The 24,644-nt window shown below is 39.6% G+C and overlaps 1 protein-coding gene across 1 annotated transcript in view; it reads left to right on the forward strand.

Moving 5' to 3' along the window:
• PDE11A (phosphodiesterase 11A) overlaps window positions 1-24,644 on the forward strand; it is a 431,148-nt gene that overhangs the window by 278,990 nt on the left and 127,514 nt on the right. Inside the window, exon 10 of the mRNA XM_049773400.1 lies at window positions 1,054-1,104. Coding sequence (XP_049629357.1) covers window positions 1,054-1,104 — 51 coding nt within the window. The remainder of the gene's footprint in view (window positions 1-1,053; window positions 1,105-24,644) is intronic.

Consider the following 24,644-nt stretch of genomic DNA (forward strand, 5'->3'; position numbering starts at 1 on the left):
AGTAAGTTGTAGTGTGGTAGCAAAGCACAAAGATTGGTTTCTTGTCTGCATGGTAGGTTATTCACTGAGAGCTGGCTCTAGCTCCATGCAGTGTTTCTTCACTTGGGGACCCGAACTTAGAAACAGGACCTTGTCCATCATGAGATGAAGAAAAAAGAGAGGACAGAACCCCGGCGTAGAGTTTAAAGACTCATGTGTGTCAGGCATGTCCTCCTGCTTTCTAGCAGCCTGCTACACCTACTGTTAACAGGATAGGGAAATGCATCCTCTTACCAAGGAGTATAAGCTGATTGACATAAAAGCAGACAAATAAGAATAGACGATGTGGAAGCAAGCAACCTACGTCAACCATAGGACACACATTCCCAACACACACCACATTCAGAAGGCACTCACAATAACTGCTGGTTGCTTATTTATGTTTCTGAACATTTCAAAGGATAAGTCTCATTGGGTCCCCTTCATAAAAACCATCTACATATTTATTTATTAACTATATGTATGCACATAAATGCATTTTCTTAAATAGGTTATAAAATACTCAGCCTTTAACCTGTGCTTCCACCTTTTTAGTATTGTAATAGGACCCACTGTAACTGCAAAGGAGATTAGTTGTATTAGAATTTTGTCATACATTAAAACTATAACCATATATCAAGAAGACATACTTGAGCAAAACCTTATTGAGGGAGTAAATAAAGCTCTACCCTCTCAAGATGTGCTAGGGGGACCTAGAAACTACCCCTAGAAATATTTGTCTTGACTGTGCAAGTCTGGCACTTCTACACTAGAATTCAGCCATATGGTGATGCTCAGGCATAAAGATGCTGAAAACCACTGAGGCTACATTAGTTGTACCTGAGTATGCCATCCGGATCACTCAGCAGTGCTTGGGTCATCATAAAGTAGCAGGAATTAAACTCAGGAACTCTCCATGCCAGATAAGTGTTCTAAGCCATTCAACTTTCTCCCTGGCTCCAGCAAAGCTTAAATTTAAGTCAGAAAACAGTCATACTTGGTTATTGAAGTTTTTTTCTTTTCCTTGTGAATCAGGTGCTGTCATACCATGCAACCTGTTCAAAAGCTGAAGTTGACAAGTTCAAGGTAAGGGAGAAAATGGTTTCCATCATTTTGTTATCCTTAAGATTTTGGGGCCACACCTGGTGGTGCTCAGAGTTTGCTTAGAAATTTGCTTAGGAATCAGTCCTGGTGGGGCTCAAGGGACCATATATGGTATCAAGTCTCAAACCTGGATCAGCTACTTGCAAAGCATATGTCCTAGTCACTGTACCATTTATCTGGCTGGCCCCTGGTATCTATCATAGTGAATGAAATGAAACTACACATAACTTCCCAGTTCTTTGTCACTGGCCTCTACAAAAGTAGAGGGTGCTCATGGGTCCTGAGTGCAAAAATCGAGGCAATGATTTGTTTGGTATTTTCATTTTAAAGGGAATGAGAGGACTAATATATACCCTTCATAAAAATTTAAATGCTTGAGTACTTATTTCTTCCCATTGGTAAAGTAAATAGGATGGAGGGGAGGGGATCTGTGTGATATAATGAAAATCAGTTTTGGCATTGAATGTTCATTGTTCACTGAAAATCTTCAAGGCTATTTTCATCTTAAGCAAGAGATAAAAAAAAAAAAATTTATCGGGGCCAGAATGGTAGTGCTAGAGGTAAGGTGTCGCCTTGCAAGCACTAGCCTAGGTTGGACTGCGGTTTGATCCCCTGGCATTCCATATGGTCCCCCCAAGCCAGGAGCAATTTCTGAGTGCATAGCCAGGAGTAATCCCTGAGCATCAAACAGGTGTGCCCCCCCCCAAAAAAAAAGGAAAACAATTTACCAAATTCTTACTATTTGTATTTGCTCCATTATTGCAAATAATGGTTCAAATAATATGCATCATTATGAGAAGGTACTTTATTGTGCATTTTACTTCTATCAATTCACTTGGTTCTCATAATCCTATAAAGTATGACTTTACCAGATGAATATACTAAATTAGTATACTTACATGTATACTATGTATACCAGTAGCATATACACAGATATATTGAGTAGAGAGGCCAAGATAAAACAGATGTAAAAGTACAGCTGAACAATCTGACCTCATAACTGTAGTTCTTAATCACCATGCTTTACAGCTCTTCTAATGCTGGGGTCCAATGTATCTGTGCATGAGTATGACATATTATTTTTGCCTTAGCAACTACCACTCCTTTAAATACAGCTGAAATTCTTTTTCCTTTTTCTGCTCTTCTGATCGTCCATGGTAAAGCATTAAGCATTGGTGATCTAATTTTTCTCCCTTTTGAAAGTTTTGGTGCCTGCTTTCTAAGTTTTTACAGAAGTCTAGAGAATTTATCAAATAAACTACCACAGTCAAAAGTACTATAATGTTTGTATGTAATAACACTTGATAGTCTTCTAAGAATCTATTGGCATTTAGTACTCTTCCTAGGAAAATACTGCAGAAATCTTTGGGGCTGGTAATAGAGTTAGATTATTAGAATTGAGTCCCACTAAAAAAAGAAACAGAGGAAATCTCAAGTTCAGAGCAGGGTGAGGAAACTGTTAAGAAAGAGTATGTTGATAGTGGCATAAGGTGAATGGTTGGGGTGTAATCCAGGATTAAAATAATTTAAGGAGCTCAACTGATAATTCAGATCAGAAGAGCAACTAGAAATGATAGGAAGGAGACCCCAAAGTTCCAGTTATTTTTGTAGAAGCAAGTATTTTATATATGAGAGCTTTGGGGAAGCTATATATATATATATATATATATATATATATATATATATATATATATATAGGTCATTGTTTAGTTGGTTTTGAGCACAATACCAAATTGTGCTCATGGCTTACTCCTGGCTCAGAGATCATTCTGATGGGATGCCAGGGATTGAACCTCAGTTAACTATGTGTAAGACAAGTGCCCTCTCTTTTATGCTATCTTTCCTGTCCCTGTGCAGGGTTATTTTGAGCACTCTACATTTTAGTGTCATTGTTGCAGTTAGAAGACATCAGCTTCCAATTATTGTAATGTTTTATTTGCTTTATATCTCGAAAAAAAAGTCATTAGTTTAAAATTATGTATTATATCTCAATTACATTGTAATAAGAAACTCACTAATATCTTTCAGGGTAAAATTTGGAATAAATCTGTTATGCAATAGTCTTGATAATTTTAAGATGAAATAACCCTTTGTTCTCAAATTTAAATGCTTCATATTTTCAGTATGTTTATGAGCTAATAATAGAAAAGCATAGTAAATTTTAGGGCAATGGGAGTTTCCTTCTAAACAAAGAAATAAGCCCAACTCTTGGACAATACTGTTGATGAGTAGACAGCTATGGAATTTTTCCATTTTTATTTATTTTTTAAAATAAATTATTTAATTGAACTACCATGAGTTATAAAGTTGTTCATGAGTGAATTTCAGTCCTAAAATGTCCAACACCCTTTACCAATGCACAATTCCTGTCCCTAATGCCCAATGCCCCCAGTTTCCCTCACCTCCTCTCCCCCTTATCCTCTCCACTTCCTGCCTCCGTGGTACATTTTTCTTCTCTATCTCTATCTCTCTATCTCTCTCTTCCTTTTTTTTTCTTTTAGACTCTGTGATTTGCAATGTTGTTACTGAATTTTTTAAACATGCAATTCCTGTCCAGAGTGACCATTTCCAACTCTGATTGGCATAACAGTTTCTTCTCTGCCCTAACTGCACTTCCCCCACTATTTGTGACAATCTTCCTTCCATGGATTCTTCCTTCTGTCCCTCATATCTACTTTCTTTGGCTATTATTACCATACTCTCTTTTATTTTATATTCTACAAATGAGTGTGATTGCACCACGTATATCCACCAAGCATCACCAGACGTGACCCCTGAATATAGAATTAGAAGTATGATCCAAGCTCCAGGATACAATAGAAAATCTCAGTATATAAAGATTTACATATGTATATATTTATGTTCATGAGCAGTGATTTAAATATGTAACTAGAATCAGTTGATTCTCGTGGAATTAAAATAGACCCATCTACAACCAGACAATTGATCAGTGATTAGGTAAGTAAGCCACAGTTGAAGAAAAGCATTTCGTCAATGAGTGCTGAGGAGAGTGATATCAAATACTTGTGTTCAATGGATACACTGCATGCTCCCAGGCTTCACTAGATTTAGGAATCAGACCCTTCTAGAGGGCTAATGGGAGACCAAGAGGACTTCTGAGTCCAGCACCCTATCTAGTCTAAACTGAGTCCACTGATCTAGATGAATGATTCCAAGTACAGTATGATGGTTGCCTCTTGAATATATGGTCTCAGCTGAGAACACAATTGTATGAAAAGCCTAGGCGGTGGTTTTAATGCTGCAAATGGCCCTGAATGCTCAAGGAATCCAGAATGTCAACCACACACAACAGAACACAGCAGTCTTCTGAGAGGAAGTGGTGTCTGGGCTAGAGGCAGAAGATCCTCCTCCAGTGTGACAGCCAGCATGGAAGAAAGACCCAATATAGGCTGAATGTCACATTTTTAGACCAGTAATATACACAGTGAGGACTCAAAGAAGTAAGCAGGAGAGACAGAAATCCCATAATATATAGAATAGTGATGTGCACTAGTATCAAAACTCAATACATCAACATTTGGACTTTTCAATCATATGATCTAAAGTAGTTTTTTTCCAAAGTTGTTGATACTGGAACAATCCAGGGGTGCAGTTGTACCTTCAGTTGTACCTTCAGTGAGATATGAGAGTTGGTCTCTGTTCAATTAAATAAGGTAGATTTCCACATAATAACTGAGTAATTTCTATGTATGAAAAACAGGGTGGAGGTAGTTAACCAAATAAATGTGGGAACTCTTTAAAAAGAAACAGATTTTATGTTTAAAAATCTGTACTAAAGTTTAATCTCTTATATTAAACCATACTATTCATCTTCATTTTATCATCCCATTTTCCAATCCTCCATGTACTATCATTTCTTTCCCTGTCTTAGCATACCATAGGAATGGGAGAGTGCCTGTAGTTTGGTTTGGTTGGATTTGATGTCTCTGTTAATCCTGTTTTCCTTGTTTGGAAAAGTATTACGGAGGGCAGTGGTAAGTGGAGAAATGATGGTTAAGATATGAAACTCTCTTTAGATGCATCCCCTGCATAGCCAGCCAGAGTAAGTAGGTGAACAATGGAAAATTCTTCATCCAAGGATGTAAGAACTAAGTGTATTCTCAATAGTTCTGATATATCATTTATGTCTTGAAAACTACTCTCTAGTTGGGCTACCTGTGCATAGAAGATTACAAAGCTGCCTGAATTAGTGAACTCACTTCTTAAAAGTCTGGTTCTGGTTATTATGTTAATAATTTATCCTTTATGGGTTAGTTGCCCTGGGCATTGAATGAAGGAAGCTGAATTTGAAGAATGGTTTTTATCCTCATTAACATTTACTAATATTCCATGTGCCCAGAAAATGTGTGCAGAATTTAGTGCCTGTTTATATCTCTTCTGCCTTGCTAACAGGAAAAAAGTTATAAAGACCATATTGTCAATTAGATCTCTTTGAAGATGACTGGTTTAAGGGCTTTTAATAACCCAAAGATGCCAGCTGTGATAGCATAAGAAAATGGGTTTAGTATACCAATTATATGCTCCTGTAATTTTATGCATTTTCTTAGATTCCAGTGTGGTGGACAGACCAAGCAGCTATCACTATAGATACCAGTTTACCAATTAAAACCAATTCATGGACATTCTCGTGTTATATGGCCACCTTCTATAATCACTTCTTTCAGTTTCAAACCTCCTGGGTTATGACTGCAATCAGAGATGAACTCTTTTACAGCTCTATTTAACTGCCTTACTCATTAAACTTCAATAACTCAAATTGGGTGTGTGAGTTTGCACTATCTCTTGCGTATGGAAAAGTTTCTAAAACAAATCGGTAGTCCTTGTGTCCTTCGCATGCAATAATGAGAATGTGCTCATCAAAGACAGATTCTCAAGCTTTTGTGAGAACATGCTAAACCCTACCTCCAATTGTAAGGAGACACATTTGACCTATGCAATTACTATATTAAAAAGCCAGGAAATGTTATATAAGTGGCTGACCCCTGAGCCACCTCTATGGGTGTGCCAATCGGAAGTGTCTGTCTCATATTTCCTTTCCTCAGGTGCCTGTGCACGGAGCCTAGTAGACCTCCCACTTAACTACGTAGCTAAACGCCATCACTAAGGTGCCCTTTAGTAGTTGAGCCTCTAGAGGGCGCGCCTTTCCCTCTTGATGCTTCTCCCCATGTTGGTCCTTGCTAAGGCCATTAGGTTTCTGCAGCCAGGAAAAACCGAGTCCTTGCAGGGAATTCTTGCAGCAGACAAAGGCGCTAGCTATGTCAACAGCGATAAACTCTACGGCACTTATTCCAACCAGCTGCAGCTGACAAGGCCTTGAGGTACTGAGTGACAGTGGCTCCAGGTTTTTCCCACAGCTTGTCTGTGCCTCTGAACCTGGATTCTAGAAGAGGAGTCGTGCTTTCTCTTCTTTCCATCTATAGCTCAGCCCTTGCAGCTGCCTTTGGAAATCCCAGCAAGCAATGCCTTTCCCCTTCACAGCTTTTTTGCTAAGTGGACCTCAAGCAACAGAAACAACATCTGAGTACTGTAGCATGAAATAATTAGCGATGGGGCTGGATGGCGATGGATCAGATGTAGTATTAAATAAATAACGATGGTGCTGGATGGCGATGGATGGAGGCCTTTGTGCTTAGGCCCCAGCCACGTGGCTTCATCCCCATCCAGCTGGCGAATTCCAGGCCCAGGTAATCGGCGTAATCAAGACTCACTCACAGGCAGGCTTCAGGAAGCATTAACTTTATTCATGCCCTATTCACCACATGTGTGTGGCCTATCTCATAACCTTTTAAGCACTAGTTATTCTTGGCCCTGCATCTAAACTCCTTTCAGCCATCTTCCCTTTGGGCTCCATGCTGGTCAAAGACCAGAACACAGAAACCCAAAAGCCAGAGCGCCCAGCAGCGCAGAACGGGCAAAGAGCCAAAAAGCCGAATTCCCTTGGTCCATGCCTTATCTACCTTTTCCCAGACCCCTCCCAGGAATGGGAGGGGCTCGCAGGTAAAGTTACACCTACTATCCGGTTTCCAAGACCCCTCCCCGAAATGGGTGGGTCTAGGGTCTTAAATAGGTACACCCACAAGTACCACCTCCTAACCTTACCTCCTCTCTCCATCACTTACTGCAGGGTCTTATTTTGACTTTAAATATGCTGAGTTTAATTTCTGAGTTGAGTCTTTTTTTTTCTTTTTTCTTTTTTTTTTTTGGTCAGGGAAAGTTATTAAAGCTTCAGCAGGAAATTGAGTGCAGGGAAACCGCTGAGTCAGCCCCACGAAGGGCATCTTCTGCTCCTTAGGCGGCCATCAGGACACATCCATAAATACGGGGCGCCTGTGTTCAAATGTCCGTGCTTTCCTGTGGCAGTCTGGCTGTGAATTGTGTCCCAATCAAAGACCACATCAGGAAAAAAGATGGGTGTACTTAGTCATTCTGGAGTACCAGCGGGCAGGGGATAGAGAAGCAAGGTTGTGGGCTCAGGCTGGTCTTTCCTACACTGAAGAAGCGGGTGGAGTCCAGCTCCCCATGGAACTCCTATAAATCCCCTTCCCCAACCAAAATGCTTCCTGCATTACCCTCAGTACCCTTCAGACCTCATCAGTATCATTGTGCATTAGTCTTTCTCCTTGGAAAGAACAGGGCACTATCTCCAACCTTTCTGTGGTGTATAGTCAGCTGCCCCAGGAGGAAGGAGCAGCCTGGGGGGGGGCGGGTCTCCACACCTCTGTGCTCCCCTCCAGTCTTGCTACACTTAATTTTTCTGGTATTTTTTGAGCCATGCTTGGCAGTACTCGGGGGTTGCCCCTGGCTCTCTGCACTCAGCAATAACTTCTGGAGGTCTGGATAACATAGGGGTGCCAGAGATGGGATCCAGGTTGGCCACTTGCAACTCAAAACATGCTTCATTATTGCTCTGTCCCTGCTCAACACCTTTGAAAGGCCACTGAAAGGCCTGAAGAGGGAAGGAAATGGGATGGGGACAAGATTCAAGGCTGAGATTTCACTGCATTCTCAGGTCAGGGAAACAGGTGGTCTAGAGAGAATAGGGACCCTTGACAGTGACTGTCCTGAATGCTAGGCCTCAGGACCTGTTTCACTCTCTCTGCTTTTTCGCTTTGCTCTGCTTAGTGACATCTGTCACTACAGGTGAAATCCAGAGAAGGTGCCTCCTCTCTGTGATGATGGCCTGGCTAGACCATTAAAATGGTGGGGTCCCTCTCCGCCTCCCCTTGATGGTAATGATGGATCTAACTGAACCATCCTCTTATTTTTTTAATAAAAATTTTTTTATTAAATCATCATAAAATAATTGCATAGTTTCAAAGTTTCTCATGATGGAGTTTCAATTGTACAATGTCCAACACCTGTCCCTTCCCCCTGGCACAATTTTAGGCACCAATGTCCTGAATTTCCCAATCATCCTCCGCTCATACCATCCCCTTTGAGTCCTTACCCACCACATCCCCAACTAAGTTCTCCTACATTCCCACTTCAGAACACGCCAGCCCATCACCTTGAAACCCTGTAGAGCAGTCCGAGACATCTCATTCTCCTTCTTTAGGTGCTTGCTCTGCAGAACTCTCCTGCCAGACTATGATCCCACTGCTCCTGAATGTAGCTGCTAGTTCCATGTTTTTTTTTTTTCTGAGACATCTGTTTTCTTCTCACAAAGTTCAGCATTTTCTAGAAATGTCTAGAACTCATCATTTTGGATTCTTTTTTTTTATTACAAATATTTCACAGTAATATTTAAAGTACATACTGACAATAAATCAAGGGCATTCCCACCACCAATGATGTCCTCCCTCTACCCCAACTGTATTTATTTTTATTTTTTTAACTGAAACCCAACTACAAACATGTTATAATCATGGTGTTTAAACAAAGACACTATTATAAGAAAATAGATTAAAAATAAATCTTCAATCCATTTTCTTCTTTTTTGTTTCCTCTTCTTTTTCTTCTTCCTCTTTCTGAGATCAGACGAGATCGGGCACATTCAGTGTGATGTGGCTGTAGACTCTTCTTCCTTTCTCCTCTTCTTCTTTCTCTTATTCTTCTTCCTCCTCTTCTTTTTTTCTTATTCCTCCTCCTCTTCTACTTCTTCCTTTTCTTTTTCTCCTCTTCTTCATTTTTTCTTCCTCTTCTTTCCCTTCTTTCTCTTTTTCTGTCTTTTTCTTCTCTTCTTTTCCTTCTTCCACTTTCTCCTCTTCCTCCTCTTCTTTTTCTTCTCCTTTTCCTCCCTTTCTTTTTCTTCTTTTCTTACTATTCTTTGCCCTCTTCTTATCCTTTTCATCTTCCACTCTTCTTCTTCTTATTTTTAACACTATTCTTCTTATTCCTCTTTGCCTTATTCTTACTCTTCTTTGCCTTATTTTTCTTACACTTCTTCGCCTTATGCTTCTTAAAATTCTTCTTCCTCCTCTTCCTGTTCTGACTCTTCCTCCAACTCCTCTTATTATTTTTGTTCTGGGTTTCTGGACTTCATTGATTCCTATGTTGTTTCTGTTGAGTTCCTCAAAGACTTCTGTTTTTATCGGTCCACAATCTTTGAGTAGTTTAGACATTGTCTGATAATTTGCTTTAAAGTTCTCTTCCAATCTCTTCTGTTGTATGGAGTTTTTCTGGATCTCATCCTCTGGCTCACTGACTTTGTTTGCAGCTGGCATTACTCCAGTGGAGAGGTTTTCCATTGAGGTTTTCAATTCATGAGCCAAGTTTTTCAGACCTGTTATTTCAGTGTGCAATTTCTAATTTCAGTCGTCAAATCCTCTTGATGCTTACTTGTGCTCCAGTCAAGTCTATCGATGTTTTTTTGAGCTCCCTGAACATCTTCCATAATGCTACTCTAAACATCTTATTTGAGTACTTTTTTGGTACTTTTTGATACTTTTCTGATTATCAGAGCAGCCATCTTGATTCTTTAACATGGGGATGTACTGCAAAATTTCCCCATTGTTAAGGTTGTAAATTGCTTTTTTACAATGTGGAGAAGTGGGGTTCAGGGGTTAAAAGGTAAGCGCGGCTGCGGAGTGAAGCAGAGCAGCAGCGCTCCTAGGGTGTGGGTCCTGGAGAGATTATGATCCTTGGTGTCTCTGGGTTGGCTCCCACAGAAAAAGCATCATTTTGGATTCTTATTTGGAAATTAAAGTTGATCTAAATTCTAATATCTGTTTTTTGTTTTTGTTTTTTTGTTTTGTTTTGTCCAGTTTGTTTCCCTGCTCCCACATCCCCATCCTTCCCATGGATTCTGCCAGTCCACTCTCTGCTCTCTGCAGTGTTTACTGCCATAACAAGACTTCTCTATACCTATTGAATTTCCTGACTACCTGACTTCTTAGTTGGGACCTCTCCAAGGTCATTGTAACTGTCCTTCAGGCCAAAGTGTTGTGCATACCAGTTTCTAAACTGTGATCTCAATTTCTCTGAACCCTTTATATAGCCTGCTTAAACTTGAAGCATTTTCAAGGAACAACCCTTACTTGTATCATGTCTATATCTCTTACATCAGCTGAAGCTATGCTTTTAATGCTGGAGAAATTTCTACCAAGGAAACACACTCCTTGACCTTTTTGCAATTTTGAAGGCAGGTGAAGTTGTAATATGCAAGGAGAATTTTGAAACAGGGACAAAGAAGTCAGGGTGCATTCTGTCTTAATCTCTTGTTTTAAGTCCTCAGCTTTTTGTTCCTTGGACTTCCTGAACTATATTAATATGAAAAGATTAATTTCCTTGTTTAGGATATATTCTCTGGACACCTTGGCAATGACACTGCCTCTCCTTCCCTGCTGTGGGTGAAGGTGCATGTCTTTAATTCTTACCAATTCAGCAATTGCTTTTATATTAAGTACAATTTTTATTCATGGGTCCTTCTACAACAACTCTCTTGCTGACAAAATGTCTTAAATGTCTATCTTTTTTTTTAATGTTTTTCCTTTGTGATTTGAAGGATCCTATACTCTGTCCCTTCTGCCTATTCTTCAAGTTATGTACTGCTTTGGTCATTCATCATTTTTTTTCTTCTGTTGGAAATGGATCCATCTGAAATCTTTAAAATGTACATGAATCATAATTCTTCTGGTCCCAAGAGACCTTGTGAAATATAAGGTTAGGAGGAAATGTCTGACCTAAGGATTTCTTACTTGCTCAGTGGCCATAGCCACCCCTTTGCACAGTCTTTGTAAGAACAAGGACACAGTGAGACAAGATACAGCATACATGAGAGTAGACAAAGCAGCCACCAGATCCTCTTGGTTCTTTTAAAATTTCTAGGTCTCAAGTTTTCTCATCCGCAAAACAAAGCCATTTCCAGCTATAAAATGCTTTAATTTTATGAGCCTATAAAATTTATCTCTAGGAGGGAAGGGAAAATAAACATAGAGCAGTATAAAGTTGACAGACCATCTTGGGGGTCCTTGTAATTTCTGAATACACAAAGCTTTAAATCTGAACTGTTTAAGAATTTGGGTATTTGGTAGAAGATTTGGCTTGTCTTGATTTAATTATGTCTTATAAAAGGTTTTCAGAGCTCATTATATTATATTTGAAGTAGAACGTAATAAGTAATACTCATGAGGAAGATAACTATTTTACACAAGCTAAGAGTCTTCATCTCGATATAAAAACTAAGTATTAACACAACCTAAATATGTTTAAATAATAATTTATTTAATATTAAAACTTTAATATTTCTCATTCACTCTATCACCTGAGTCTCACAAACTCTTGGTGATAGCTGACTTCAGAGAAGTCTGCATTTTACACTTAAGGCAACCAGTAGTTGCAAAAAAAAAAAAAAGTATGTGTATTTGGTTTCTTTTGCCTCCCCAAATTATAGTTTTTGACTTTGAAGACAAATTCTCATCAGGTAGACAGCTAAGAAAATGTAAGCAAGATCATAGAATTTTATCCTGAAATCATTTCTTTTGATTCAACTATTATTCTTGGAACCATTCTTTTGTTGTTTTTTTACTTTTCATAATTTGAAGGCCTAAGAAAAAAATGTGAATGGTGTTAATAACTGAGAAAAACATAATTTTGCATGAACTTCACATAAAAACTTAAACTGCCTTTTCATGGTCCTCTGTGAGCAGTCAATATAGATGTCGTTTGGTACTTGCTCCTAGGTTGTATCAGTGTGTGACGTCTTGCCTGCTTTAAGCAGTCAACATTGTAGAGATATTGCATCATTCTTTTCAAGAGGGTGTATGATCCATTATCCTGACATCTTCACTATCTCTCTGAGAGGCTGATTGGCTATCTAGCTGGATAAAAATCTCTCGACATCTGGAAAACTCAAAGGAAAAAGAGCAGCTCTGTTTCATTATCCTGTACTCTCCAGACCGCCAACTACCTTGTAAGAAAGATAACAAGGCTATAGGACTGTGAGCATTAGTTTAACGATAACACACTTGGCAGGAGATAAAAATCTTATGATTAAGGTATGGGAAGTCATGAACCAAAGAATATTTGTAGAAAGATATAAAGTAAAAAAGAATGTGAGACTGGGTTTGTATTTGTATAATATCTCCTAGAGTAATGCATGATGCAGGGGATATTATTAAAAACAATATCTGACATAGGTTGATCTTTGACAAAACCCAAGACATATATTTTAAGGATTAGTCTCTGCATATTATCTTTTAATGTGTATATGTGCACATGTGTGTGCACCTTAGTTTAAAGAAATAGCCAAGTGTTTCGGAATTGAAAAAAGATCCTGTGAGGATTTGTCACCTCCAAAGAAGCAAATGAAGACTGAGAAATCAAGCTCTGAGATGTAGCTCTTTGGCCACTGGGTGCCATCCTTGCTCCATGTAAAGACTGGCTGAGCCAGATTTCTAGGAAAATGGCTAAAACCCAAAAGGCAGTCATCTAAAAGTAATCTCAAGATATAATAATGTTTGTGCATGTGCATGACCTAGAATATGTTTGTGACACAGGAAGCTTATTCATTTGCTCAGGTTTAAGGTGGAAGGATGGGAAATCTCCACGCTGGTTCAGCCAGATGAACAAAGCAGCTTGGTTTCTCCCCGATATGGAGGAGCCAGCCAGTGAGTGGGTGGCAAGGGAGGGGGCGGATGAGGTAGTGTGCTAGGACTGTGGAGGTCAGCAGGGCAGATGTGCCATGAATTATTTTTATTATTGTGTGCTGCAGTATGCATGCGGCAAGACTCAAGCCCAGCCGACTGTGTGTCTGTAGTTTAATCCTGCAAACGCATTCCTTTCATTACCAGAGCAGGCGCAGCCATTAAAGGCGATTTTTCTTCCCCTTTCCAGGAATGTGGCCTGGCTATAGAACAGGAACTGTTGTGAAGGCTTTTACTCTTTCTAGATGCAATGAATGCATAGCTTCAGACTATCCATAGCTTGTGATACAATAGCTATGCGGGACTTGGCTATCTTTAGGCTTAACACATACATGAAACCCAGAAGTTAAATTCAGCATTATGAGCAAAAATAATCCAGAAAACATTCTAAGACAGTCCTTAAATACAGAGTGAGGTCTCCAGTGAGTCATTTAACTAGGACTAAATAGAATTTGGATATGAGCAAGGAATAACCTTAATAAAATTTGAAGCATCTGTTACAGTAAAAGGACACTCTGGTAGGATTCTTTTTACCAGATACAAAGTAGAAAAGATTCGAAATCAAAAGAGAGTTTACTTTTCCCCACCCTGAATCCTACCAGCTGGGATCATGCAGCTAACTGGTCTCAGAGTTGTCCCTCTAAGATGCAGCTTTTACAGGTACTTCTTTCAATCTTGCTGTAACTGAGATCAGTGAGAATTTGCCAAAATGAACAGACTTCTTTCTTCAAGCTGTCCAGGAATAAAAGGACTTAAACACTAGGCTGTTGTCAGGCATCTACAGGTGGCTGGACTTTAAAATACATTTTCTGGGCTTACTGTAAGGTAACATGATCCCAGTCATTATCTACCTTAAGTACTGCTAGCCACTAAGAATTGTGCTATTCTCGCTGCAGAATTTTTGCTGATCCAAAGTCTGCCATAGCTCTTATTTCATTGGAAACTAGCTGAGCCCTTTCAACAGAGGCTCTTTCCCAGTGTATGAATCAAAGAGAGGCCCCATTGTGGAGACCTGGTACCTGCAGCTGATATTCTCCCTGAACTCCCTTACACAATATATGCTCAACCTGCCTAGCATTTTGATACTCTGTCATTAAACATTTTCCATATTATCATGGGCCAGTTCTATGCTCTGTGCTTGTCTTGTATTAACCTGTTTAACCTTCCAGAAACATTCCAACTATGACTTTCTCCTTATTTTATAGATAAAAGAAATGCCCAGTTCATTAGAATATTCAACCAAGAAATTGAAATAGAAGTGGACATGCTGATTTTGTCATAGTCCCTTTAAAAAGTGACATGGAGTAACACTTTTGTGTTAAATTCTTGTCCTGACATGGCCCTGACCTTACGTTTTCGATGTAAGTCCATGGCCTGACATTAAGTTTTTGATGTAAGCCCATGGCCTTGACCTTAAGTTTTCTTTTTTTCTTTTTCTTTTTCTTTTTTTTTTTTTTTTTGGTTTTTGGGCCACACCCGGTAACGCTCAGGGGTTACTCCTGGCTATGTGCTCAGAAGTTGCTCCTGGCTTGGGGGACCATATGGGACACCGGGGGATCGAACAGCGGTCCGTCCAAGGCTAGCGCAGGCAAGGCAGGCACCTTACCTTTAGCGCCACCGCCCGGCCCCGACCTTAAGTTTTCAATGGTTCAGTTGCTCATTAATGTCCACAGGACCCTCAGCCTGAATGTGATCCTGTTTGCTTGTTTGTTCTTAAGGTGACATGGTTTGTTAAGTGGTAGCAATGGGGTTTTCCCTACTAGCAACAATTTGGAGTATCTATTTCAAGGGACAGGTCTGTGGAATCTAAAAGCCCTCCACAAAGAACAATCCAAACAATCCTTGAGCTAAACGATTCTACCATGGAGTGTACTCTCTCTTTATATATATATATATATATATAAAAGATGCATATCTTTCCTTACCTTTCTCCCTTCTAGATTGGATTACATACATAAATGATCATTCTCTCACATTTTTCCAGAGACAGGAAAGTTCTATGAAGACCAAGCTCATGATTTTTTTTCTTTCTTTTTATTTTATTCTATTTTATTTGGTTTTGGGGTCACACCCAGCAGTGCTAAGAAGTTACTCATGGCTCTGCACTCAGAAATCACTCCTGTAAGGCTTGGGGAATTATATAGGATACTGGGAATCAAACCCAGGTTGGCATGTGCAAGGCAAATGCCCTACACTTGGTGCTATCGCTCCTACCCCCAAGCTTGTGATTTCTGTAGGAATAGGTGTCCATCCTCAGCACTGACTTTTAATTTTCCAGACAACTATGAACCACTGTTGTTTGGTTTCAAGAAAGACTACTTTGTACTCTTTCCCTTACCACCAGCAAAAAACCTTTAGACTTCAAAGAAGAAAGAGTAGAGAGAGGAATCACAGGAATTTCCCTCCTTGGGTGATCTTGGAGGATTTATGCTTCTACCCAAAGTATCTTTTAAACCATCTGTGATCTCAAAGTCAGCTTTCCTCTGGTTCTCTGAGAATCATGTTCTAGAACTGATTATTTTGATAACCCATTTAAAACACAAAGGTCTAAGCATGTTGTTGTTAGGAATGTCTCTGTCAACCTTGACCTGTGATAAAGCCTTCTCTCTATAGGAGTTCTTTCTCCCACTACAAAGTAATTCTCAGATGAGAAGGCAAGATGGCATTGTGGCCAAGGTTCTAGGTAAAAAAAAAAAAACCCTCCTTAATAGCTCTATATAGATTCAAAGCCACAGTTCCTCTCCACAAAAACATAATCCCAGGAAGGGTTACAAAGGGAACTCCAGTGTGTATCTAAAGGAAAACATGCCTCATTGAATGTGCACCTGTAAAGTCAAAAACTTTATTTCCAGAGTCCGTGTTTGCAGACTATAGCAGACATTTTTTTCTTTCTTTAAATCTAAAGCATTCCTGCAGATGGCTCCTCAGGTCAAAACAGCATCTCCTTCTAGCCCGTGCTCCTCACAGCCAGACTTTTCTTACAAAAGGGTATACGGGATCTTTATCATGGCCTAAGAAGCTCAAGCTCATTGATTTTGGCAACTTCCTCTAGAAAGACCTATTCGCAACTTCCTGTTTAGAGAAGTTTTCTAACTTGTGCAACCTGGGTCAAGTGCCCACACCTAGATCAATCAAGTGTGGCGAAGGTGTGGTCAGAGACTATGTCAGTTTGTAAGTGGTGACACGATTAGGAGAGGATATGTTCTCCTATAAAAAGAGAACAGTAGTATGGGGTGGACACAACTGTCCTTAAGAAATGAGGTACATGCATGTAATTCTTAGTGAATGACTGTCAGTCGTTATCAATCCTCTCCATGACCTCTCATGAGAAGCACACATCTCCTAAGGGCTCACATGGGGAAATGCTCACAACAGGCTCTGTCATATTGTCACAATTTTATAATTTAAGTTCTCTGGGTGACATTCACTAGTGATCTGCCTGCTGAAATGGTTTCTCAGATAATTTGGCTAAATTTTATCGTTCAAAATAAAATTATATTATGTCTTTAAATTACTATTGTTTTCTCCTAAATTATTTTCATAGCTAATCTAATGGTTACCTTGATTTGGCCTTCAAATTTCAAATAAATGTTATAAAGTAAATAAATATAATTTCCAGGGAAGGGCTAATTTAATTGTCCCAGTCTCTTTTCATTGAGAGCTGCCTCATAGGATCAATTAACAGCATCCTTCTAATATGCTAAACACTAGAGAATCTAATATATAATCAGAAAAGCTTCCTTCACCTGTATCAACCAATAACCCACAGGATCCTTCTAGAGAATTCACTTCTTTGTGATTTAATTTGAACCACAGTGGAGAGTTAAGGAGACCAAATAAACCAAGCATCCCTATATACAGTGCTCGAAGCTCTCAGTAAAATAACTCTATTGCTAATCTACTTGCTGGCCTCATTAGAATTCAATTAATAGAAGGACATTCTTTCCTAGAGGCTCTTTGGCAGATTTGTATATGAACAGTTAACCCAGTGTTAGTAAAAGCAGTTACTTGTATCCAAACAGCTCTTTCTAACTGCAAGGAGAATCCCAAAGCTGTTTAGACAAGACTCTGCTTTATCCTCCCACCAGGATGCAAATATTTTAAGTGGACAGAGGAAGATAAAATGCAGCCAGAGCTGTTGCTGACATTGATCACATCCCTGGAGGATGCTGGAATTTTGGACCTAAAGGTCAGGGGAAGAAGGTGAAAGAGGGGACACTGGAGAGAAGGAAAAAAAAGTTAATAGCCACCTTGACATTGTTAAAATTTGTTTCCCTGGATAGATAAGATTCGACTTTAAAATGTTTCAATATATAACTATAAAAGACATGCAGAAGCATCCGTGTTATTCTGTACAGGTAAATCTGCTAACCCAACAATGAAAAGTAGGGTATGAGAGTAAGGCAACCTTGAGTTGGCTATTTCATTCTCTGGTTTTGTTTTGTTTTATTTTGTTTTGTTTCCTGCAGTAATCTTGTACTGTTATTCTGATGCCTCAATGTAGATTCTGGGAGATTTATTTTTCTTTTAACAGGCTATGTTATAGTTGTCACTCAACCTTGAAATAGTTTTCCTCTCCAGTGGAACATAAGGCCTGGAATCTATTTGCATAGCTATTCCCACCTGTCACTCTTCTGCCAACCTCAAGCACCAGTACCACACAGAATTCCCAGCCAACCAAAGGCAGGCATGTAAGTTGCTGCATTTATAGGACATGTTTTAAAAACATTTGCAGTCACCCAGCAACAGGAAAAGGAATTTCAATGGCTCGTTCACTGTCAGCTAGAAAAAAAAAACAATTTGAATGGATATCAGTAATAAAGATCAAGGTGACACATCAGAAAAGGGGTTGACCAATGTTTGGACACAGGTACCTGGAAGTTGGAAAGTGGCATTTTGCTAGTATAGAAGGCACACTATTTTTTAATATAATTTTTATTTTGATCATAGTGGCTTACATATTGTTGACAATAATATTTTAGGTACATAATTACATAAAATCAGGGGGATTCCCATCACTGATTTGTCTACAAATCTACACCTACAATCTACAAATTTGTCTACACCTCCGTTCTCGTCCTACCTCCCATATCCTCCTCCCTCACCCCCGGGGCTACTAGAATATGTGGTCCCCTCTGTACCTAGCTTACTACTTAGTAGTCTTACACCTGTTTGGTCTTGGTGCCTCCCTTATTTCCCCCTCTAACTGGGAGCAGGACTAGCTAGTTCAAGTTATGTGGTTTTGTTTGAAGAAGAGAAAAGTAATAAACTGGGGTAAAAATCAAATATGCTGAAAATGGGCGGAATAGGCTCTCATCATCGGTTTGAGAGACGAAGGGGAAAAAGAGATGAAACACCCCAACAGTACAAAAAGAAGTGTCAAATAAAATATCCAGTGAGCACTCCAGCAATAAAGATAAGCATCACAAAAAAGCCATGGTCTTGAGATAAAAAACATGGCAGAGCACATAAAGAAAGAAAAGAAAAGAAGAAAAAAATAAATATAAATGGAGACAACAACTTCAATAACCACACCAAAACAAAGAAATCGACAAAAAGTAGATAGGTAAATAAATAAATAAATAAATAAAAATAAAAAATGTTTTGTTCTTTTTGCCTTTTTTTCCCCCTCCTGCACAGGCACAGTAAATATTGGGGTCATTCGTAAAGGAATTCTCTTGGCCTAAGAGATACGGGGTTTCTCCACCCTTGGAGTATATTGTCATGGGATTAACTATAGACTCGTTCAGGTTCATTTACTCTCCCCTTGGTGTTTTCGTAGTGTTTGGAAGACTTCTGCTCTGTCCTGGGTGATAAAATCAGACCTCTGTATCTAGAGATCTCAGTATCTGCACAGGTCCAGCAGCGGAACTTATGATGAAGTCTTTCTTTGTGGTTCTAGAAGTTCTGTTCCCTCAGTGTCATTTTAATCCGTCTTCTGTGGTTGGTGGTCTTGGTCTTTGCGTTGATCCTTGGATGGAATTTAGGATAGCGTCTTTCGTTGTGTTTCCAGAAGATCCATTCCGTTGCAATTGTCTCAGCCAGACCTTTGGAACTGGAGATCATGGTTGTTGTGCAGGTTGTAGCTCAAACCCTAGACTAGGGCTTTTTTATTGGTTCCAGGATACATACAGATAGTCATGGTACTATCAGCCAGTCATCTGTAAATCGCGATCTTGGCTTTTGGACTGACCAAAGGGTGACAAGTCTTCTGATTTTTGTCTTATCGTTAGCTGGTAAGGTAGGATAACCTGCTCTTAGGGCAAGTTGTTCCCATTTCCTCGTTGTCAGGATATCATATTAGAGCTGGCACTTGTTGGTGTCCCAGCAGTATTAAAGATGTCCGGATGGGATTTGTTTCCTGTAGCTGTTGTGAAGAACTATGTCGTTTCTATGTCTGGGATCCAGGGTTCAAGGGTGGACCGATGGCGTCTAACCACTGGGGTCTAAGTTGGGTCCACAAAGACACACTATTTTTATCTCCCTAAATAAAATTCAAATTTTGAAGAATGACAAGTTACAGGACAGGCAGTTTTAATCTGCATGACATAGAACATATAAAGATTAGTCTTGATTTTATCAGCTTGATCAATTAATGCTCAGTGTGACTCCTCTGTGAAAAAAAAACTAGGACTTTGGTGTGGAAACAATTAAACTTCCTCTGCTCTAGCTCAGGTGTCATGTGTTAGGGGTATTCTAAATACAAAGCAAATCTTCTAAGTAACTTGATCAATATCTGACCTAATCAATTCTCTTATCCTTAAAAAGGCTTACCTAACAGGTTGTTTATCCCGATCTTCTGATTTGGAAAAACAAAAACAAAGAGAAATAAAGGAACAAAATCACCAGACCTTGAATAACAGGCTAGTACAACTTCTATTTACTCTAAATTCTCCTTCAGGTGGCCATCCTTAGAAAAAAAAATGTGTGTCTGATTTCTGTTCCCCCTCTTTTGCTGTTACTGGAAAGCAGAAATGAATACTGACATGGTGTGTAATCAAAGTAAGAAAGGCATGTTCTAAATGAAATGTGCTATAAACCAGACAAAAGGAAAATCTACTTTTCCACTAACAACACCCAGTCTCTGCTGAGAACCTGGGCCTCTCTACAGGGGTATACATGAGTATAAGAATGAAGAAGTATGTGTTCAGTGATTAAAATCCATCTCCAAATTCTTCTGTGCCAGGAACCCATACATATTTTGTCATTGGTTTATGACTCCAGTCTATCCCAGAGCAGATAGTTCATTTTTTAAGCTTAATTTTTATAGAAAAAGCTGGCTTCCTTTTATTTTTATTTATTTTAGTTTAGTTTAGTTCTTGGGCCACACATGGCAGTGCTCAGAGGTTCCTCCTGGCTCTGAGCTCAGAAATTGCGCCTGGCAGTCTCAGAGCAATGCTAGGAATAGAACCCAGGTGCATCCCAGGTTTGCAAGGCAAACCACCCACCGCTGTGCTATCTCTCTGACCCTCCAAAATTTTTTTTATTTTAAACACCTTCATTTGCAATACTATGAATGATAGGGATTCATGCATACCACATTCCCACACCATACCTACACCAGCATATCTCTTCCCTCCATCATTGTCCCAGTGTTATTCCCCACCCCCATTGTATTTTTCTCCCCCTTCCCTTCCTTGTAGCAGTTGGATTTTGGAGGAGAGTTTGGTTTGAGAGACACATGCAGTGATGTTCAGGGGTTATTCCTGGTTCTTCACTCAGGAATTACTCCTGGCAGGCTCGGGGGACCATATGAACCTGGGATGGTCACATACAAGGTAAGTGCCCTACCCACTGTATGTTCACTGAGGCCCCATGGATCAGTTGAATTTAATAATATAGAGTTAGCTCTTCTCTGTTGTCTATTGTCCCTGAGTGAATGCAACCAGCTAGTTTCAACCAGTATAATGTAGGGAAGATGTGGCCCATTCTTTCTTCTATAGTTAGATTGGAAATAAGCCATAATTTTGTTTTGTTTTTGAGGGGTCACACATGGCAGCACTCAAGGGTTTTTTTCCTAGATCTTGGCTCAGAAATCATTCCTGACAGGCTCAGGGGACCATATGGGATGCCCGGAAAACAACCAGCGTTCATCCTGGGTCGGCTGTGTGAAAGGCAAATGCCCTACCACTGTGCTATCTCTCCAGCCCTGGAAATTAACCATAATTAGCAACACTTATAATTAGCAATGGGCAACATTTTAACTGAAGATCTAATATTATATGTATGTTAATTCTTTAACTTCCATTAACAGATTAATGCAGAAATATCACATTTTGTAATTAATTGTATTAAAAATTATTATCAAATTTCTTTTGCTAAATTACTTGAAAATGACTATACATCTAACACCAGACCTCACGTAAGGTACATGTGGAGTGTAAAATTTAGGAATTTGTACAATTGTCACAAATATAGTCTTAAGTCCCTCTAGGAGTGAGCCCTGAGTACAGTTAGGAGTAAGATCTGAACATAGCTGGGTTGTACCCCAATTCTACCCCCAAAGTAAATTAGGATAATAAAAACCATCTTGGGGCCAGTGCGGTGGCGCTAGAGGTAAGGTGTCTGCCTTGCCAGCGCTAGCCTAGGACGGACCGCGGTTTGATCCCCTGGTGTCCCATATGGTCCCCCAAGCCAGGAGCAATTTCTGAGCGCATAGCCAGGAGTAACCCCTGAGCATTACCGGGTGTGGCCCAAAAATAAACAAAAAATAAACAAAGCAAAACAAAACAAAAACATCTTAATGTTCAGCATTATCCAAACCAACTGAAACAGGAATGAGGCAGAGGGCTGGCTGGCACAGTGTCATTTTGCAGTACTGGCGTTGCACTCAGCACCTCACAGAGAACAAGAGAGGTGCTCTCCCACACCTCTAGCACCTTGAGGCATTTCTGATCTTTTAATCACCAGTTTTCTAATTTTCTGTATGTATGTATTCATTAATTTATTTACTTATTTGGGCCTCTCCCAGTGATTCTAGGGCAACTTGTTCAGTGAAAGGACCTTGATTGTTCAGTGCAAGGGTCTGGATTGTTCAGTGCATGGGCCTGGTTGTGTCAGAACCATGAGAAGCCACCCAGTAAATAGTTAAGTGCTCAAGAGCTTTACCCTGAAAGGCTCAAATGCTTCAGAGTGGGGTCAGAGATGAAACTCAGATCTGGAACATGCAAGGCAGGCATACAATTCCTCTTCTTTCCCCATAATCCCCTTATAATTTTTATTTGGGGGAGATTTGAATCATACCCACTGTGTTCAGAAATTGCTCCTGGCTCTGTTTTCAGGAGTCACTTTTGGGGAACTATGTAAAATTCTAGATCAACCAGGGTTTGCTACATGCAAAGGCAAGTGTCTTGGCCTCCATATTCTCTCTCCAACTCTGCTAGTATCATTTTCAAGGTTCCCTAAGATTCCATTATAGCCTAAATATGAAAAGTTCTGGCTTAGGAAATATTTCTCAAACTTGTATCTTACCATTTATATTTATATTATAAATATAATTTAATATTCGCACTGACCATTACACATACCCTCAGAGTACCTCAGAGGCTAGAGAATTCATCTTTCCCAGTCTTATTTTTTTTAACCATTCTCTGTTTTGGCATTTTTCAAGCTCCATATATTTCTATAATGGAATGCCAGAGACCTCCAACCTAAGAACACTCTGATCTGGGCCCACACTCCATCCAAGGCACGGCACAGAGTATCTTGAGAAGAAAATGTCGAGGTAGCAGTGTCATATTTTGTTATCGGAAATGCTACAGAACACCCAGAGCCCAGCACCCTTAAAGCCCACCTTTAATGATCAGGCTCATTATCAAATAATAGTGGCCAGAAAGACATACCTCAGGAATTGGCTAGGAGCAAGTCAGTTTAATTACCATCTGTATATTTTAAAGCTGCTCCGCTTTTACCATCAGTAGCTCTACCTTGAAGAAAGTGTATTGCTGTTTTGAGTTGTAAATTGCCTCAAAGAAGGGCAGCTCCTTCAGATGCTTATTGCCTCGAAATGCCCAAAGAGAGGCTCAGAGCCACCTTTACCTCCAACCTGGGAGCTTGGAAAAGGAGGTGGAAATAAAATGGAACTGACAACGATATGGAGCTTGAGTATGTGCGGGAATTAACGAGGTACTAACTATCTAACTGCCTCAAATAAAAACGGGTGGTTGGTGATTTGTATTTTACTGGGCAGAGGTGACCAGCTCTCTTCCATGAGGCTGCCATTATGTACTGTTGTAAATGAAACGTACCTACATGTCACTTTTCAGCAGCTGAGAAAGGAGCTTCCCAAGCCTTTGTCCCTTCTACCGAGAGACTCCTCAGTATTTTTTTTATTATTATTAATAGGTAGTTTATAATGGTGTAACTGTTAGCTGATTATAAATTACAGAAAATAGTGAGTTCCCAGACTTGAGTACCACAGAAATGACTCTGGCTAGGTGCAAAGAAAACAATAGTAATAACCAATGATGGGGCTCACTTATTGAGCACCACTGTCTTCCAGTGGTGTTTCTTGATTGAACCAGAGAAACAACTTTTGAGATGAGTATTTGAACTTACTCAAGTTGACGGGTGGGTGGGGGAAAGGTGGGGGGTGGAGTGGGGGTGGGGGAGGAGGCGCTGCAGCTTGGAGAAGTGAAGTAACTTCCTCAAGTAAACATGGACGCTGGAATTGTAGCTACTGGCAGTTTTTGCTTGATTTTATTTGAGGGATCACACTCAGCAGTGCTTGACTATTCCCAGATGCTTGGGGGTCGTTTCTGAAGGTACTCAGGGTTTCATTTAGTGCAGGGAATCAAAGTGAGCTCCAGCAGGCAAAATGTGCACTCAGCCTTTTAAGCCATCTTCACGAATTATCTATAAATGTTCTTTGCAGTAAGCACTGCTCTTAAATGTGTGTATACGTTATCTCATTAGTTGAAGAAAATTACAATAAAGAGAAAAAATGATACTCCTTTATAACTTATATGTGTGCTACTTCAGTCTATTGAGACTTTAGTCCCTGAGTATAAATATCTTGGTGTCATCTTTCAGTATTTAAAAGAATATATGGCATCCTATTATTGGGATTCTTATTTGTAAAATGATGTATGAGATTTTCAATAGCAAGGGAGTGACCATGTGTATATCTTTATGAAATAGAGAAACATATACAAACGACAGCTTCTATTTTGTCTAATGAGCAATCCTTTGACATCTGGATGGGAAGGTGACTTTGCAGATTCAATTCTGTGGCACTCTAACACCTCAATATTTGGGGAATTATGCTGCTGAATTTTCTTTATCTGGTCACATTTCTTTAATGAGCCCCTTCATGATACACTTATTTATGAGAAAGTTGGCTAAAAAAACCTCTGTCTGCAGCCATAAAAAACAACAAAGCCAACTAGCTTTTTAATACCACACTCACTACCCAGAGGA

Source organism: Suncus etruscus, chromosome 5 (assembly GCF_024139225.1).
Source record: "Suncus etruscus isolate mSunEtr1 chromosome 5, mSunEtr1.pri.cur, whole genome shotgun sequence".
In the NCBI taxonomy this organism is placed as follows: Eukaryota; Metazoa; Chordata; class Mammalia; order Eulipotyphla; family Soricidae; genus Suncus; species Suncus etruscus.